Raw genomic sequence first — 19,928 nt, 5'->3', positions numbered from 1 at the left:
GTTTCACTACAGTTACTGTTCCCAAAGCCTTAGAAAACTTTCTCTCAAAGGAACGGACCATCTCATTTGTGGCCTGTGCCTCTCAGACGTTTTTCTTTTTCTTTGTTGGAGTATCAGAATGTGTCTTTCTTGGGGTTATGGCCTTTGACCGGTACATGGCCATCTGTCACCCATTGCGGTACACCTTGGTGATGAGCCCTAAGATGTGTTATAAGTTCACTGTAGGATCTTGGATTTTTGGATCTTTGGTGTCATTGGTACAAACAATTTACATCTTTAGTTTGCCATATTGTGGGTCCAATCTCATAGCCCATTTCTTCTGTGATGTAGTTCCAATCCTCAACTTGGCATGTACCAACATCTTCATCAATGAGCTCTTACTCTTCCTCTCCTGTATGTGTGCAGCTGGGATCCCATTCCTTCTCATCCTCTGCTCATACGTTAAAATCCTGAGCTCCATTCTTCTCATTCATTCCTCAGAAAAGCGGCACAAAGCTCTGTCCACGTGCAGCTCACACTTGATGTCTGTCTTCTTATTCTACGGCACCGCCATGTTTGCCTATCTACGCTTTGGCACTTACCGGTCTGATGACAGAATTATATCTCTGTTTTATTGTATTGTCACACCGACCATGAATCCTCTTATCTATAGTCTGAGAAACAAGGACATGAAGACCGCCATAAGGAAACTCATGACCAAGATTCCTGACAGAATTAATGGAATCGGTTACTGAATCTGGTGTATATGTGGTCTCCAGGAGGGTCCAGTCTGGCCATTAGTTGCCATTTTGCTCTCTTTTCTTCTTCTTTCTCCTCTTTTTCTTCCTCTGTCTCATCTTCTTTGTCCATCTAAGGCTGTGTACAGGAAGCTCTACAGAGGCCTCGAACCGCTGCAACTTCATGAGTACCAGAGTACGGGTCTCCGCGTATATATGTCAGAAATACTCCCCCTAGAATCTATTGGTCAGAAGTAATATCTAATAAAATATACAGATCAGTACAACTTGGAGATTGCATGTAACAAGCCTTACAGGAGATGTGGACCTGCTGGGTCACTCAGGAATTACATTTTGGATAAACCAGGAGCAGAATCGAGGGTATTGTAAGTTCTTCACCCATTAAAGAGAACCTCTCATGATCTTGTTACTTTTTATAATCCTCTCAGTTCACTGCCCCCATCATGATAAACCACCCCTGCCTTTATTTGTATTATTTGTTAGTTTTCTTCCTTGATATTTCTCTGTATTTTCTGCTCAGTCAGAGTCACAGACTGGGAAGGGGCGTTCCCCAGCAGGCATGACATTATCTGAAGCCATACAGGGGAGAATTTTCTCACTCACTCTGCTACACACAGCCCAGAGCAGTTCAGGGTGAGATGAGCTATGATTGGATAAGGCTGCACACACACCCCCCTCATCACTCCAGACTGTATTTCCTGATTTTGGACTTCTGCCAGGCCAGCAGGAGTCCAAAGTCTGTGCAAGAGATGGGGGGAAATGTGCTCTGGACAAGTAGGGAGACAACTAGTGGCAGCTTTTTTAAACACAAATAAAACATAGAAAACTTCATTCTGTTAAGGACAAAGGGAGTACCTGTACGCCCTGCGCCTGGTCCTGTGATATAACGCAGAGTCACGCGCTGACCCCGCCTCAATGGCCGGGACCCGTGGCTAATACCAGACATCCCTGATCACGGTGATGTCCGGTATTAACCCCTTAGAGGCGGCGATGAAAGTTGATTGCTGCATCTAAAATTTAAAAAAATGCTTCCCAGCAGCTCAGTTGGGCTGATCAGGAGCAACCCGATCAGCTGAGGACACACGAGGAAGGTCCCTACCTTCCTCCTCAGCATCCGATCGGTGATTGATTGTTCCATGCTTGAGATCCAGGCTGGAGCATTGGAGCACAGATAACACTAATCAATGCTATGCTATAAAATAGCATTGATCAGTATATGCAATCAAGGTAATGCATGTTATAGTCCCTTATGAAAGCTATACAAGTGTAAAAAAAAAAGTGTAAAAATATGTGATTTAACTCCTTCCCTAATAAAAGTTTGAATCACCCCCCTTTTCCCAATTAAAAAAACTATGTAAATGAAAATAAATATAAACATATGTGGTATCACCACATGCGTAAATATCCGAACTGTAAAAAATATATTTTTAGTTGAACCGCATAGTCAATGGCGTACACGTAAAAAAAATATTCCAAAGTCCAAAAAAGCGTATTTTTTGTCACTTTTTATACCATAAAAATAGAATAAAAGGCGATCAAAAAGTCCCATCAAAACAAAAATGATACAGATAAAAACTTCAGATCACAGCACAAAAAATGAGCCCTTACACATCACCGTATGCAGAAAAATTAAAAAGTTATAGGGGTCAGAAGAGGAAATTTTTAAATGTATACATTTTCGTGCATGTAGTTATGATTTTTTTCAGAAGTACGACAAAGTCAAACCTATGTAAGTAGGGGATCATTTTAATCGTATGCACTTACAGAATAAAGAGAAGGTGTCATTTTTACCGAAAAAGGCACTGCATAGAAACAGAAGCCCCCAAAACTTACACAGTGGCATTTTTTTTATTTTGTCCCACATATATATATATATATATATATATATATATATATATATATATTTTTTTTTTTTTTTTTTTTTTTTTTTTTCTTTTTCTTTTATTTATTTTTTTGGTTCGCCATTTATTTTTGGGTAAAATGACTGAGGGCATTACAAAGTACAATTGGTGGCGCAAAATTTAAAGCCCTCATATGGGTCTATAGGTGCAAAATTGAAAGGGTTCTGATTTTTCAAACACAAGGAGGAAAAAACAAGAGAGCAAAAACTGAAAAACGCTCAGTCCTTACAAAGTACATTAGAAATATTTTTTATTTACCATAAGAAGTGCAATAGCAAAAATTTTTTTAAATGGGACTGCCCATTTAAGAAAGCACTCTGGAATTTTCTTTATAGAGCAACATAGGCTTTTATTAGAGAATTATGAGTGTGCCTTGTACTTACCTGTTTTAGTTGATGGTATTTTAGCCGTACTGATTCCAATTCCAACACTAAAATGATTTCCTAATGCTGGCCACATTTCCCATGTATCCTCTGGCTTTCCAGCAAGAGGGGGCAGAGTCTGATCATTGCACCTGGTCATCTAATTAGGCAGCTGATGCTGGAGTTCACCCAGGTCATAAGTGGGTTGGGGTCAGTTCACATCATGTGCAGTTTTGATGCAATTTTCTACTTGAAGTGCATTTTTACAGAAATATCGCCATGATGTGTCTTGCCAGAACCAAACTTCTTGTTGAGGTTCTATCAAACTAAACTTTTGATAAGCTAGAGTATCCCTATACGTTACCATGCCTGAGCTTCCATGGCTGAGTGGTGCTCCTCTGTGCTCTAGTGTGGGGTGAGGGATGGCGTTAGAGCGAGAGTTTCTGGCATCACCAGTGTACCGGTCTGTGGGTCAGTAGAAGTGTAAGCTGCGTGGCTCAGACCATCCTTTTTGATGCTATAGTTGGCCTTTTTTGAAGGGTCTCTGTGCTGCCATCTACTGTCCTGTTCCGTGTGGTCGGACCACTCTGTGCATACACGTAATACATAGAAACACAGAAAACACATTTGTTATGTGACAAACTTAGCGATATCTACCTTAACATTTTAGAGAAAGACTTTTGATAGCCCAGTGAACCTTACAAGACTGAGCAACTTCTGCTTCTGCTCTGAGCCACCACATCTTCAGCAATAAGCCAAGTACATCAATCATCCAGGAGGGGTGTGGGGGAGGTAGGAGGCATGCATGGTGAACCTCAGACCCTCCTCTATGACTCTTACCTGTCACCTCCTGTATCAGGAGTCCTCTTATCCAGATATAGCCGATGGGAATCACAAAATCTAACCAATCCATAGCCCAATCATTAGATGCACTCACAGATCTACTAAGCCCTAGCTGTACTTACAATTTGTATCTCTGCTTCACCCAGTTGGTCTGTGACAATCACCAATGAAACATTGCAGTCACGTCACACAGGCCAGAAAATGTTCTCTGTCTCAGACATTGCTCTTTAATATACTCAACTCATTACATTATGGAACAACCCACTGAAGGAAGAAAAAGGAATATCCAGCATCCAGGTGAAGTCCAAACAGGGTATATCTTTATTGGGAGGCTTGCAAATACACGTTAAAAACTCTGACGCATTTCGCGCTTTCACACTTAGTCATAGAGTAACAAGACATTTGGAAAACACAGATAAATACTAAAAACGTAGTCAAATTTTTTCACGGCAAATCTATATTAAAAGTGGGAATTTCTAGCCTACATACAGCCTCTATATGGAATAGAACACTTTGCTATGTTCTAAAATGCATATGGAGTGTGCTGGGGTAGTGAAATAATACTGTTATTCAGAATAACATGCAGATTACCGGCATCGCTTTTAGAATCACTGCCGCACAGCAGCACAATGACAGAGCCTGGTGGTGGCATCTGTGTCAGGAGACTATAGAGTGGATGAATGGCACAGTGTGGAGGTGTTGGCAGCATGAGGACACCATATAGTGACTGAATGACACAGCGTGGATGTTTTGGCAGCATGAGGAGACCATATACTGACTGAATGACATAGCGTGGAGGTGTTGGCAGCATGAGGACAACATATAGTGACTGAATGGCACAGCGTGGAGGTGTTGGCAGCATGAGGAGACCATATAGTGGCTGAATGGCACAGCGTGGAGGTGTTGGTAGCATGAGGAGACCATATACTGACTGAATGACACAGCATGGAGGTGTTGGCAGCATGAGGACACCATATAGTGACTGAATGACACAGTGTGGGGGTGTTGGCAGCATGAGGAGACCATATAGTGGCTGAATGGCACAGCGAGGAGGTGTTGGCAGCATGAGGAGACCATATAGTGGCTGAATGACACAGCTTGGATGAGGCTGAAGCATGAGGAGACCATATAGTGGCTGAATGACACAGTGTGGAGGTGTTGGCAGCATGAGGAGACCATATAGTGGCTGAATGACACAGCTTGGATGAGGCTGAAGCATGAGGAAACCATATAGTGGCTGAATGACACAGTGTGAAGGTGTTGGCAGCATGAGGAGACCATATAGTGGTTGAATGACACAGCATGGAGGTGTTGGCAGCATGAAGAGACCATATAGTGGCTGAATGGCACAGCGTGGAGGTGTTGGCAGCATGATGACACCATATAGTGGCTGAATGACACAGCGTGGAGATGTTGGCAGCATGAGGAGACCATATAGTGGCTGAATGACACAGCTTGGATGAGGCTGAAGCATGAGGAGACCATATAGTGGCTGAATGACACAGTGTGGAGGTGTTGGCAGCATGAGAAGACCATATAGTGGCTGAATGACACAGCGTGGAGGTGTTGGCAGCATGAGGAGACCGTATAGTGGCTGAATGACACAGCGTGGAGGTGTTGGCAGCATGAAGAGACCATATAGTGGCTGAATGACACAGCGTGGAGGTGTTGGCAGCATGAGGAGACCATATAGTGGCTGAATGGCACAGCGTGGAGGTGTTGGCAGCATGAGGTGACCATATAGTGGCTGTAACATTTAAGCAGTACAAGGAGCTTAATAAAATCTGTAAAAATTTAATAAAAACAGCAAAAATTCTAAATGAAAGACAGGTGGCCAAAGAAAGCAAAACTAACCCTAAATATTTTTTTAGATATCTAAATGCAAAAAAACCAAGGACGGAGCATGTAGGACCCCTTAATAATGATAATGGGGAGGTTGTCACGGGCGATTAAGAGAAGGCGGAGCTACTGAATGGGTTCTTTAGTTCTGTATATGCTATGGAAAAAGGAGCTGACATTGGACAGGTCAGTGCTGGTAACACATCATGTACAGGTCAGTGCTGGTAACACATCATGTACAGGTCAGTGCTGGTAACACATCATGTACAGGTCAGTGCTGGTAACACATCATATAATGTACTGAACTGGCTTAATGTAGAGATGGTACAAGGTAAGTTAAGTAATATAAATGTAAGCAAATCTCCAGGACCGGATGGACTACACCCAAGAGTTCTTAGAGACTTAGGTTCAGTAATATCTGTACCCCTGTTCATGATATTTAGAGATTCACTGGTGTCTGGTATTGTGCCAAGGGACTGTCGCAAGGTGAATGTTGTGCCAATCTTCAAAAAGGGCTCTAGGTCTTCCCCAGGAAACTATAGACCGGTAAGTCTAACGTGCATTGTGGATAAATTGTTTGAAGGACTTATAAGGGACTACATACAGGAATACATTGGGGATAATAGTATTATAAGTGATAACCAGCATGGGTTAACTAAGGATAGAAGTTGTCACCAATCTAATTTGCTTTTATGAAGAGGTGAGTAGAAGCCTTGACAGAGGAATGGCTGTGGATATAGAGGGAGGCTGTGTATATAGGGGGGGGGGGGGGGGCTGTGTATATAGAGGAATGGCTGTGGATATAGTGTTTCTGGATTTTGCTAAAGCATTTGATACTGTCCCTCATAGACGTCTGACAGGTAAGTTAAGGTCTTTGGGTTTGGAAACTTTAGTTTGTAACTGGATTGAACACTGGCTCATGGATCGTACCCAGAGAGTGGTGGTCGATGATTCGTACTCTGATTGGTCCCCGGTTATTAGTGGTGTACCCCAAGGTTCTGTACTGGGACCCCTGTTGTATAATTTATTTATCAATGATATAGAGGATGGCATTAACAGCTCTGTTTCTATCTTTGCAAATGACACCAAGCTTTGTAGCACGGCACAGACTATAGAGGATGTGTATATAGAGGGGGGCTGTGTATATAGAGGGGGGGTACAGTCTATAGAGGATGTGTATAAGTTACAAGATGACTTGGATAGACTAAGTGTCTGGGCATCCACTTGGCAAATGAGGTTCAATGTGGATAAATGTAAAGTTATGCATCTGGGTACTAATAACCTGCATGCGTCGTATGTCTTAGGGGGGATTAAACTGGCAGAGTCACTGGTAGAGAAGGATCTGGGTGACTTGTAGATCACAGACTACAGAATAGCATGCAATGTCAGGCTGCTGCTTCCAAAGCCAGCAGGATATTGTCATGTATAAAAAGAGGCATGGACTCAAGGGACAGGGACATAATACTCCCCCTTTATAAAGCATTGGTACAGCCTCACCTGGAATATGCTGTTCAGTTTTGGGCACCTGTCCATAAAAGGGACACTGCGGAGTTGGAAAGGGTGCAGAGACGTGCGACTAAACTAATATGGGGCATGGAACATCTTAGCTATGAGGAGCGATTAAAGGAGTTACAATTGTTTAGTCTTGAGAAGAGACGTTTAAGGGGGGATATGATAAATGTATATAAGTATATTAATGGCCCATACAAAAAATATGGAGAAAAACTGTTCCAGGTTAACCCCCCCCCCCCCCCCCAAAGGACGAGGGGGCACTCCCTCCGTCTGGAGAAGAAAAGGTTTAGTCTCAAGGGGCGACACACCTTCTTTACCGTGAGAACTGTGAACTTATGGAACAGTCTACCTCAGGCACTGGTCACAGCAGGAACAATTAATAGCTTTAAAACAGGGTTAGATACATTCCTGGAACAAAATAACATTAATGCTTATGAAGAAATATAAAATCCTATCCCTTCCCCAATATTGCGCCGCACCCCTACCCTTCAATCCCCTTGTTGAACTTGATGGACGTATGTCTTTTTTCAACCGTACTAACAATGTAACCATATAGTGACTGAATGACACAGCGTGGAGGTGTTGGCAGCATGAGGAGACCATATAGTGGATGAATGGCACAGAGTGGAGGTGTTGGCAGCATGAGGAGACCATATAGTGACTGAATGACACAGCATGGAGGTGTTGGCAGCATGAGGAGACCATATAGTGGATGAATGGCACAGCGTGGAGATGTTGGCAGCATGAGGAGACAATATAGTGGCTGAATGACACAGCGTGAAGGTGTTGACAGCAGAATGAGACCATATAGTGGATGAATGACACAGTGTGGAGGTGTTGGCAGCATGAGGAGACCATATAGTGGATGAATGGCACAGAGTGGAGGTGTTGGCAGCATGAGGAGACCATATAGTGACTGAATGACACAGCATGGAGGTGTTGGCAGCATGAGGAGACCATATAGTGGATGAATGGCACAGCGTGGAGATGTTGGCAGCATGAGGAGACAATATAGTGGCTGAATGACACAGCGTGAAGGTGTTGACAGCAGAATGAGACCATATAGTGGATGAATGACACAGTGTGGAGGTGTCAGCATGAGGAGACCATATAGTGGCTGAATAACACAGCGTGGAGGTGTTGGCAGCATGAGGAGACCATATAGTGGCTGAATTGCACAGCGTGGAGGTTTTGGCAGCATGAGGAGACCATATAGTGACTGAATGACACAGCTTGGAGGTGTTGGCAGCATGAGGAGACCATATAATGTCTGAATGGCACAGCCCGGAGTTGCCAGCAGCATGAGTAGGCACTAGGCCTTCACAATCCCTAAGATTAAAAGATGAATTTAGAAATTTTAACCGAAGATTTTGGATAGCGGGTGCTACCTATGATAAAATTTGAATTTCCCAGACCCAGGCCCAACAGCGGTATCAGTAAACCATATATTGCCTGAATGACACAGCCTGGAGTTGGCTGATGCATGAGGAGACCATTGAAATGTCTGATTTTTTTATTTGAAATTTAAATCAAACTTTGAATGTGGGTACAAAGGACCAAACCTAACAAGCCCCCACAGGGCTTATGTGGCCGTGAGATGTTGGCGCAGCGTCTCCATTGCCCTGACCTGCCATTGTTTCCAAGACTTTTTGCCAAGGCAAACCATGTGAAGAACAGCGTGACACCGCCATGCCCTGCACACATGGTATGCTGAAGTTCCACTGAGACTTGTCCTGGCAGTGGAGGCTTAGGACACAGTGGAGGATGTGGAGGCAGAGTTGCACACTGTCACAGGACCAACGGGCTGACAGAGTGTAGCAGGAAGCAGCATGAGTACACAAGAGGGGTTCACAACCCCTAAAATTAAAAGGTGAACTTTGAAATATCTATTGAAGATGCGTTAGGTAGTGCTACCATCCAAAAATTTAAGGCTCAAGGCCAGAAGCATCAGTAAGCCAAGTAATTCCTGAAAGACACAGGAGCAGGCATCAGCAGTATACCCGAAGGTTTCATTACTAGTGTTGCTCGCGAATATTCGCAATTCGAATATTATTCGCGAATATCGCATATTCGCGAATTCGCGAATTTCGCGAATATAGCGCTATATATTCGTAATTACGAATATTCGTTTTTTTTTTTTTTTTTTTTTCTTCACAGTACACATCACAGTGATCATCCCTCTCTGCTTCCAGCTTGTGTGGTGTAAAGAAGGCTGTAATACTACTGTGTGAGACTGGCGTGCGAAAATTCGCATATGCGAAAATTAGCATATGCTAATTTTCGCATATGCGAATTTCCACATATGTTAATTTTCGCATGCGCGTATTTTCGCATACGCGAAAATAAAACGAGGATATAACGAATATGCGAATATTCGCGAATATATGACGAATATTCGTCCATATATTCGCGAATATTCGCAAATTCGAATATGGCCTATGCCGCTCAACACTATTCATTACCCCTTACATTGCAAGAACAATGTTAAAATTTGCATTAAGCATGTATTTGGCTACTGCTAAACATCCAAAAATTAAAGGCCCAAGGCCCGAAGCATCAGTGAGGCAAGTAGTTCCTGAAAGAGACACAAGATCAGTCAGGAGCAGGCATTCGCAGTACCCAAGAGGGTTTCATAACCCCTTACATTTAAAGATCAATGTTGAAATTTACATTTAAGGGGTACTCACGTGGAAACCTTTATTTTTTTTATTTTTTATTTTTTTTCTAAATCAACTGGTGCCAGAAAGTTAAACAGATTTGTAAATCACTTCTATAAAAAAATCTTAATCCTTACAGTACATTTTAGGGGCTGTATGCTAAAGAGAAATCCAAAAAGAATTGAATTTCCTCTGATGTCATGACCACAGTACTCTCTGCTGACCTCTGCTGTCCATTTTACGAACTGTCCAGATTAAGATTTTTTATAGAAGTGATTTACAAATCTATTTAACTTTCTGGCACCTGTTGATTAAAAAAAAAAAAAAAAATTTCCATGGGAGTACCCCTTTAAGCATGTATTTAGCTACTGCTAAACTTCCAAAAATTAAAGGCACAAGGCCAGAAGCATCCGTGAGTCAAGTAGTTCCTGAAAGAGACACAGGATGAGTCAGGAGCAGGCATTCATAGTACCCAAGAGGGTTTCATAACCCTAATTAATAACCCAAGAGGACAAATACACAAAAGGCAGAGAAAGCGGCGGCACTACTGGGACATACAAATGATCACGGTCTTCTAGGACAACTGGTCACTGACTTGGTCCCGATGTATGGGGTGCGTAGAATAAAGTCACTTAGGAAGACTGTATACGTGAAGGATAAAGAAACGCACTCACCAATCCAGGGACATCAAATTGCAGCTTTATTTGGAGGAACTCAAGACATCAAGAGACGATGAACATGCAGCGTTCCTAAGCCGCAGGAAGTCAGGTGAGCGGGCGAATAAGCACAGGTGAGGGGCGTGGGTGCTGGGGCGACAAAATCATTTCACGTCATCGCTGACGCTTCATCCGGCCTAAGCCAGAACGAGATACCCTGGATTTATATACATGTGCACTAGTGCGGTAACCATTAGCAACAGACATAAATCAAAATGTGTATTATACAAAACAAAGCATAACACACATAACAGGGAAATAAACCTAATTCATGACATGCAACATTTTAAGATGAAAAAAAAAAGAGAACCTTGTTTTATAAAAATTTAGAAAAATCTCTACGCTCATTTAATCCAAGAACTTCTGTGGCATCCAGCTGAATGATCCACTTGGCCTCTTGTTGTAAAAGATAGACATCGCGATCTATTCCAACTCTAGAAAAAACACTTTCAAGTCCCATACATTTCAGGTCGGCAGGACTACTGCCATGACATTCTTTCATATGGGAAATGAACTTGGTGGCTCCATTTTACATTTTACAGGAGTGAAAATGCTCCCGTATCCGATGGAAGAGGGGTCTCTTAGTTTTTCCCACATAAAATCTACCACATGGACAGACCATACAGTAAACAATGTGGGTACTTCTACAAGTGATAAATTGATTAACTTAGACCTCATATCCCCCTACCCTGAAATTTCGTTTTCCCAAGTTATGCTTACAAATTGAGCAACTCTTACAGGAGAAATTCCCCTGGGGGATCGTGTCCTGCAACCAATTAGTAGATTTTTGATGAACTAGTTGTTTCCTTTTCTTCTTGATGTAGTCACCTATTGTCCCGGTTTTTCTAAAGGTGATGAATGGTTTAGATTTAGCAACAAAATCTTTGGGATTTAAGATGATGCAGGAATTTAGCAAAGAGGACGATCAATATGTGTCCATCCTGAATGAGCTACAAGAGGAAAGGGTCAGTGTGCCTGCACAAGATGACCCTCCTACTTATTTTCAGGGAGGCCATTCTTCCACTTTTAGTCCCCCTATTCCTGCTGGCAGTTCTCTGGATTTACTCCAGAGTGCTGTTTTGCAGGATGTTAAATCTTTGATTTATCCTAAATCCATCCCTAATCTTACTGATACAGAGAAGTCTGCACTTGATTGGCTAGCTAGACGGTCTGACATTATTGTATGTAAATCTGATAAGGGGGGTGCTGTGGTCCTGTGGCCAAAAGTTGATCATGATATTGAGGTCAGTAATCACCTCTCTAACACTGAAACCTATGAGAGGTGCAATTGTGATCCCACTAAATGAGTACTTGATAAGCTTGGCACCTTTTTAAGGGTCAGTGTGGAGACAGGTCTGCTGTCCGAAAAAATAGATGAACGTCTACTCCCCTCTAAACCAGTTCCTGCAAAATGGTACCTATTGCCAAAAGTGCACAAGTCGCTGAGCCGACCCCCTGGACGACCGATCGTTGCGGAGATCGGTTCGGCGACCCAGTTTCTGTCTAGCTATCTAGAGTGGCTTTTGTCCCCCCTTCTCCCTGTCATCCCTTCCTTCTTATGGGACACTAATGACCTCATATCGGCACTGGACGGCTTTGTGTGGCAGGAGGGTTTCACTCCAGCATCGATTGACATCGAAAGCCTGTACACCCGCATCCCCCATGATGCGGGTGTACAGGCTATGGAGGTCTTTTTGTCCCAGACAGATAAATCCCAGTCTTTTGTTCATTTTGTTTCCACTGCACTTAGATTCATTTTGGAGAATAATTTCTTCATGTACGATGCTCAGTGGTATAGGCAGACACAGGGGATGGCAATGGGGTCCCCCGTGTCTTGCACATATGCTAATGTTTTCCTAGCAGTCCTGGAAAGTCATGCCGTCTTCTCTAGTGCCAACTTGGATGTACGTATGCGGTATGCACTGATGAGGGCAGAAAAATGCGCAACAATACGCTGAAAAAACTCTGTATTTTTGTAAAACACCAGCCGGTGAGTACTATTGTTTGGACTTTCACAGTATGTCGGTCCTTTGACAGATTAACAGGTACAAAATGGTACACTACTTGGATGTACTTATGCGGTATGCACTGATGAGGGCAGTAATATGCTCAACTATACGCAGAAAAAAATCAGTATTTTTGTAATACACCAGCCAGTGGATACTATTGTTTGGACTTTGACGGTTTGGAGCACCTTGACAGATTAACAGGAACAAAATGGTACAATACTTGGATGTACCTATGCGGTATGCACTGATGAGGGCAGAAAATGCCCAACAATACGCAGAAAAAAATCAGTATTTTTGTAATACACCAGCCAGTGATTACTTTTGCCAGGAGTCAGGACTTTCCCTGTATCTAGACTTGTTACAGATACAGAATAGTGGACTGCTTTGATGTAGGCATGTGTTATGCACGTATGAAGGCAGACAAATGCACTACAGTCTGCTGAAAAATAGCATATTTCTGAACAGCAGCAGGACCCAACAGTGCAGAACCACAAAAAAAGAAAACAGGGATTAAACCCTAAATTGCTCTCCGTCACACTATTCTGAGCAGCAGATGATTTGTGGAGCAAATAAAAATACTGAATTGGGCTAAAAAATGAGGAGATAAGATGGTTGATAAAGTTTAGGCAGCTTGGAGATCTGTATGAGGCAGCTGACAGCTATCTGCCCCTCTCTGCTGCAATGCTCTATAACGTGAATAGGAGGTTTAGCAATCAATGATCCTTCTCAGAGTAACAGCACAGCACTCTGCACTCCTGCCTTTCCCTAATGCTGATGTGACTAGCAGTTGCAGTGTAACGCTGTGGTATGAGCTATTCACACACACACAGTCCTGTCCTCTCCATCTGACTGCATAGATGAAATGAAGAGAGGCAAGATGGCCGCCGATTATATAGGGGCTGTGACATCACAGGGGTCAGTGAACACGGATAGGCTGCATCTCACATGTGATTCAGGGTCAGCCCGCCTACCTTCATTCCCGCCGCTGTTTCCCGCCCTCCCATAATCCCCTGCCCCATGTACTCACATGTGGATCCACTATTTTAGTTCTCCAATAGCCTGGAACGCTGTAAAATGGAGTTAAATGAAGCGATAGAATTGCGGCGATATTCACATTCATTGCAAATCGAATATTTCATGACATTCGTAACGAATTCGTGTTGGTCAGCTTTGATTCGCTCCTCTCTAATAATGATCACCCGACGCACACACATCAATCAGAGTTAGGCTTTTCGTTTCTCCTGCTCTATTGTATCCAGAAGAGGACTGCACAGCTGCCAAACTGCACGAATAATAAAGGTTCAACATATCGCAATAAAAGCATAAAGAGCAACACAGCCTGAAACAATGTAAGAAGGGAAATGGGGGAGGAGAGCGCTGGCACATGTAGACCAATGGTCAAAAGCACTCTACAGAAGTACATCCAGTGGTGCAGCGGCCGAGGCAGACAAGATTATACTAAGACATTTGGGGTGCTCTGTTCTTACAGCAATAGAAACAAAAATAAATCAAATATAAATAGAAAAGAAGGGCACTTACCACAATGTATGTCTATATCTTCATTGGAAGGTTTGGAGCTGCAGGGTGTGTGGAGAAAAGAAAACAGGGCGCTCAGAGGCTACGACCGTTTCATGTGCAATGACACACTTCTTCTGTACTACAACAGGGCACTCAGAGGCTACGACCGTTTCATGCTTAATCACACACTTCTTCCAGCCTCCAAGAGGGTACTCAGAGGCTACAACCATTTTCATGCTTAATGACACACTTCTTCTCTACTACAACACGGAACTCAGCATCTACGACCGTTTCATGCGTAATGATGCACTTCTTCCGCCCTCCAACAGGCTGCTCAGAGACTGTGACCGTTTCATGCGTAATGACGCATTTCTTCCGACCTCCAACAGGGCGCTCAAAGGCTACGACCGCTTCATGCGTAATGACGCACTTCTTCCGGCCTCCAACAGGGCATTCAGAGGCTACGACCGTTTCATGCGTAACAAATCACTCCTTCCAGCCTCCATCAGGGCACCTAGAGGCTACTACCATTTCATGCATAATGACGCACTTCTTCGGCCTCCATCCGGGTGCTCAGAGGATATTACTGCTTCATGTGAAGTGCGTCATTATGCATGAATCGGTCATAGCCTCTGAGCACCCTGTTTTCTGTTTGTGTCCTACTTTTCTTATTTATATTCTAACACAGCCTGAAACAGTATAATACTTGTTATAAATCTGGTGGAGAGGGTCTGTGGGCAGAAAAGGGGTCCGTGCACAGTTCTAGTTCCACCCTCCTGAAATATATGCAGTATATACATAATATATAGTAATAAGTTATAGATCACTAATAATAAGTTTCCTGGCCGTGTTCCATGTATAATCATCAGCTTCATTAGTCACTTCTCTCACTTGTACAACCCCTGAGAATAGACCCCAGAGGACGGACAGGACTATACAGGCAGCTGAGGTGTTGGGCGGCTGCTGCTCTGCTCAGCCACACAGGTAAGTGATGTAGGGATCAGGACGGTTCATTATATCTTATAAGAGAATCTCCTTTTGCTGCAGGGACCGGGTGTGAGGGCAGGATCTGGGGCTGGAGGGTCCACACCATGACGACTCTATGTCTGTGTTATTCTTTATGTTTTTTGCTGCCATCATGTACAGAAGGTTTGTGCATCTGCTCTTACGTGATTTGTGCTCCTATAAAGAGACTATTCTATATATGACCGATCTATGGAAGAATTCATGATGATATCCAGGGTAGAATTTATTAGGACCAAAGAACCCAGTCAGCAATGGGCTCCTCCACCTTCCTGCCAGGGAGCAGAACCCAAAGAAGAGTCCTATAAGCTGCGCCTGCAGAGGACTCATCCCTGATATCAGCGCCTCCAGGTATAGATGCATTATATTATACACTCATATATACAAGGATCAGGGGATATACAGCTGCACCTCAACCCTTTGGAATTCCATGGATTTCTGCTTTGATAACACAAGCACGATTTGTCATCTAAAAGACAAATATAGACCGATGTAATAGGGAGTCGTGGGATTTAACGAGGTTTGCATGCTAGTTTTCTGGCATTGGAATGAGTCTAATTTTGTTACAAATAAAAGAAATGACAACTTTCCCTGTGTTTTATTTTTTTTATTGAGAGCAAAAAGGTTCCAAGAGATTCCCCCAGTGTACAGCAGCCAAACTAATAACACACAGAACACACAGACAGCAACCATGTTGTTTTATTCAATACATTGGGTAAACATCCACAGTGCAGGAAGAAATAATCCCTCTTCTCCTTTCCCTTCTCCATCTTCTTCCCCTTTTCCTCCTCTTTCCTTCTCTCTCTTCTTCTCTTCCTTATCCTCTTTCTTCCTCTCTCTCTCTCTCTCTATTTCTTTTTTTCTCCTTCTTTCTTTCCTTGTTCTTCTCCCTATACTCCTCCTTCTCCAACTCTTTCTTTTTCTTCTCAAACAGATGACAAAGAATAGTCGGAGCCTGCAGACTGTATACAGAGCTCATGTACTTGGTTGAGCCGTGTGCAGGAGACTTTAGGACACATAGTCACTGACTATCCTTCCTTTGCTTTGCTGTTCCTTCAGAAACAATGATTCTTTACACCTTAGGATCCAACTGATCATATAGAACCCAAAAAATAATATTTTATTGCATAATAAACATGTGATAAACTCAAAAAGAGATACAATTGGGGTCAAATTCAATACTCTTTATATCAAAAATGTTGGTGTGAAAAAGTTCACATCAGATAATCAAAGTGAGAATTATCCAAGGTTTACACAGTCACACCAGTTTTTCAAAAGTAATTTTCAAGGGGTGAGAGTCCATATTAGATTTAAAAAAAAAAAAAAAAAAAAGCAGAACAAGAGACATTGAAAATGTGAGGGAAAAAAAAATTCATATTGCTGGAACAGAAATGACGGGAGTTTTTGAATATCTCCCCCAGTTTTTATGTCAAGATGAATTAATTTATCTGAAGCTTCTCTGTGAATACTATAGAGAGCAAAAAAAGAAAATGCTGGTGACTTGTGTAAGCCACAGGACGCTACTTTTTTATACTTTATGTAAAGTATTATGATTAGTTATTCATATTGCTGATCCACAATTGTATCTGTTCACAGGGTGGTAGGAGTCTAAACTGATAGAATAGGAAAGACATGAGGACAAACATCACTGAGTTCTTCCTCCTGGGGTTCTCCGACCTTTCTCCACCATTACAGGTCACAATATTCACCTTCTTCCTGTGCTCCTACATCATCACAATGGTGGGTAATACCTTCATCATACTGTTTGCGTCCTTTGATCCGGTTCTCCAAACCCCTATGTATTTCTTCCTGAGGAATTTATCTTTCTATGAACTTTGTTTCACTACAGTGACAATTCCAAAAATCTTGGAGAACTTCCTATCAAAGGAACGGACCATCTCATTTCTGGCCTGCGCCCTTCAGATGTTTTTCTTCTTTTCTGTTGGAGTGTCAGAATGTGTCTTTCTTGGGGTTATGGCCTTTGACCGGTACATGGCTATCTGTCACCCATTGCGGTACACCTTGGTGATGAGCCCTAAGATGTGTTATAAGCTGACTGTAGGATCTTGGGCTTTTGGATTTTTGGTGTCTTTAGGACAAACAAGTTACATCTTCAGTTTGCCATATTGTGGGCCCAATCTAATTGGCCACTTCTTCTGTGACATTGCTCCAGTCCTCAGCTTGGCTTGCACCAACACGTTCATCAATGAGCTCTTAGTCTTCATTTGCTGCCTGTGTGGTGCTGTGGTGCCATTTCTTCTCATCCTCTGCTCATACGCCAAAATCCTGAGCTCCATTCTTCTCATTCACTCCTCAGAAGGACGACACAAAGCTCTGTCCACCTGCAGCTCACACTTGGTATCTGTCTTCCTCTATTATGGCACCGCCATGTTTACCTATCTACGCTTAGGCACTTCTGATGACAATGACAGGATGATATCTCTGTTCTATTGTATTGTGATACCAGCTATAAATCCTCTTATCTATAGTCTAAGGAACAAGGAGATGAAGACCGCCATAAGGAAACTCATGACCAAGATTCTCAACCGAACAAATGGAATCAGTTACTGAATCTGTTCTAAATGATCTGTAGTCTCCAATCAGATCTCACAATCCATAGTCTCCAATCAGATCTCACAATCCGTAGTCTCCAATCAGATCTCACAATCCATAGTCTCCAATCAGATCTCACAATCCATAGTCTCCAATCAGATCTCACAATCCGTAGTCTCCAATCAGATCTCACAGCGCTCTAACAGCCGCCATTCTTCTGTTTCCTATTACTTTTCTTCCTCATCCTCGCATTCTTTGTCTTCATTTTCTTTTTGATCTTCTTCATTTTTTGTCTTTTTTATTCTTTATCTTCTTGTTCTTCTTTATCTTACCCTGTTTCTTCTTCACCTTCTTTCTCTTCCTTTTTGTCATCTTTCTCTTCTTTTTCTTCTTCTTCATCATCTTTCACTTCTTCATCCTTTTGATCCTCTTCTTTGTCTTACTTTTTTCTTTATCTCTGTCTTCTTCCTCTTCTTCTTCTTCTTCTTCTTCTTCTTCATCTTCCTCTGCTTCCCCTTTTTTCATCTTCGTTTTCATCTTCATATTCTTTATCTTTCTATTCTTCACCTTTCTCTATTTCATCGCCCATTTCTTCCTCTTTCTCTTCTTCATCCTCCATTTCTTTATCTATCTATTCTTCTTTCACTACTTTATCTTCCTCTTTTTCCTCTTCTTCATCTTCATCTTCTTCATCTTTCTATTCTTCTTCTGAGAAGTAAATAACAAATCAGTATAACACATGCAGGAGTAATATCTAATAATACATACATTTAGGTCACTACTGTGGTAGATGTAGACAGTAACATATGACTAATCCTCAAAATGATGTAAAATTGAGACATTATCCAGGATATCATTATATGAAGGACATACCTGAGCCCGCACAATAACCTACATGTGCCGTATGGGCAAAACCAGGGGCCAGTGGGCAATTACAGCAGCATTAGGTCCAACTCCCAGCCTTCTCCCAGGTTACCTCCAGTGTGGCCGGCACATACAATGGGAGGAGGGAGGCTATAAGTCCCACCCAAGTTGGCTGATATGTTGCCGGCCTCACAGGTAAACCTTAATGCTGCCTATAATAGTGATTAAGTCGCATTAGATTTGGAGTTTATACACCTCCAAGTATAAGATTTGAACAACAAGAAAAAACGGCAACATATCAGCCAACTTGGGTGGGGCTCATAGTCTCCTCCCTCCTCCCATTGTATGTGTATAATCACACTGGAGGTAACTGGGAGGAGGCTGTGAGTCGGACCTAATGCTGCTGTAATTTGGTTCCTGGTTTTGCTTATCACGCACAGGTAGGTTAGTGTTAGGTCCCTTGGCGTTGGTGTGCGGGCTCAGGTATGTCCTTCATATAAGGATATACTGGATAATGTCTCAATTTTAACATCAGTGTTGAGGGTTAGTCATATGTCACTGTCTACATCTACCACAGGAGTGACCTAAATTCTTGTATTACTCTACATGTTACACATCCACACCTTTTATTGGGTGTAGGATTCTATTGTGGCACTTGTTGTCCGCTGCAGGCATCCTCTATTGTATACACTTTATGCTGGGGATCGCCCCTAGCAACGGACTACAAGGGCAGGATTAGCTCCCCCAGTATAAATGCGCAATTGTACAACTGCATTAGGGGTTGAGCACCTCCTGCCATTTGTGACCACGTTTTCTTCTAGGAGTAATATCTAGTAACAATGTGAAAGACAATTCAGAGAGAACAGCGGAAGAAAAAAAAACGAAAACATAAAGGCGAATTTTTTTTTCTCATTCCAAATTTGTGTATCCAGAGGACTATTTCGGATTTGATGGACTACGTCGATGCAAAGTGTTTTTTTATTTGAATAAAATGATTAACGAGGGTTGTGGGGAATTGTTTTTCTGAATACATTTTTTTTAAACTTGTATTTTTAATTTACTTTTCAGGCTTAGTAGTGGAAGCTGCAGGCCGATGCACCTATAGACCGGATGGGCAGCTGTCTAGAGCGTCCTCTTGATGGGGGCGCTGCTCCTTCCACCGCAATAAAGTCATTGTCTGCACACTGTCCCATTGCTGGCAGAAGAGCGCAGCACCCCTCACTCAGGTCCCGCTTCCTGGTAGAGGTGCAAGAACAACCCCCCCCCCCTCCTCTCCACCACTCCCTCTCTATTCCATGCCCGCTAGCATGCAAACATCCCCCTCCTGCTACTGTGTTAGTGGTGCGCAAAAACATCTGGCCCCCCAGATGCCCCTTACTGTGTTAGCGACGTAC

General features: G+C 42.7%; 1 protein-coding gene across 1 annotated transcript; it reads left to right on the top strand.

Moving 5' to 3' along the window:
- The first annotated feature begins 16,749 nt into the window (after positions 1-16,749).
- On the top strand, positions 16,750-17,688 carry LOC130285396 (olfactory receptor 10AG1-like). Its single transcript, XM_056536756.1, has one exon. It carries the CDS (start codon positions 16,750-16,752, stop codon positions 17,686-17,688), a length of 939 nt encoding a protein of 312 aa, XP_056392731.1.
- Positions 17,689-19,928: the final 2,240 nt, after the last annotated feature.

The sequence above is a fragment of the Hyla sarda genome, chromosome 8 (assembly GCF_029499605.1).
Source record: "Hyla sarda isolate aHylSar1 chromosome 8, aHylSar1.hap1, whole genome shotgun sequence".
Taxonomy (NCBI): domain Eukaryota; kingdom Metazoa; phylum Chordata; class Amphibia; order Anura; family Hylidae; genus Hyla; species Hyla sarda.
Note: the sequence above shows the minus strand (reverse complement) of the source record. Positions and strands in the feature narration are given on the sequence as shown.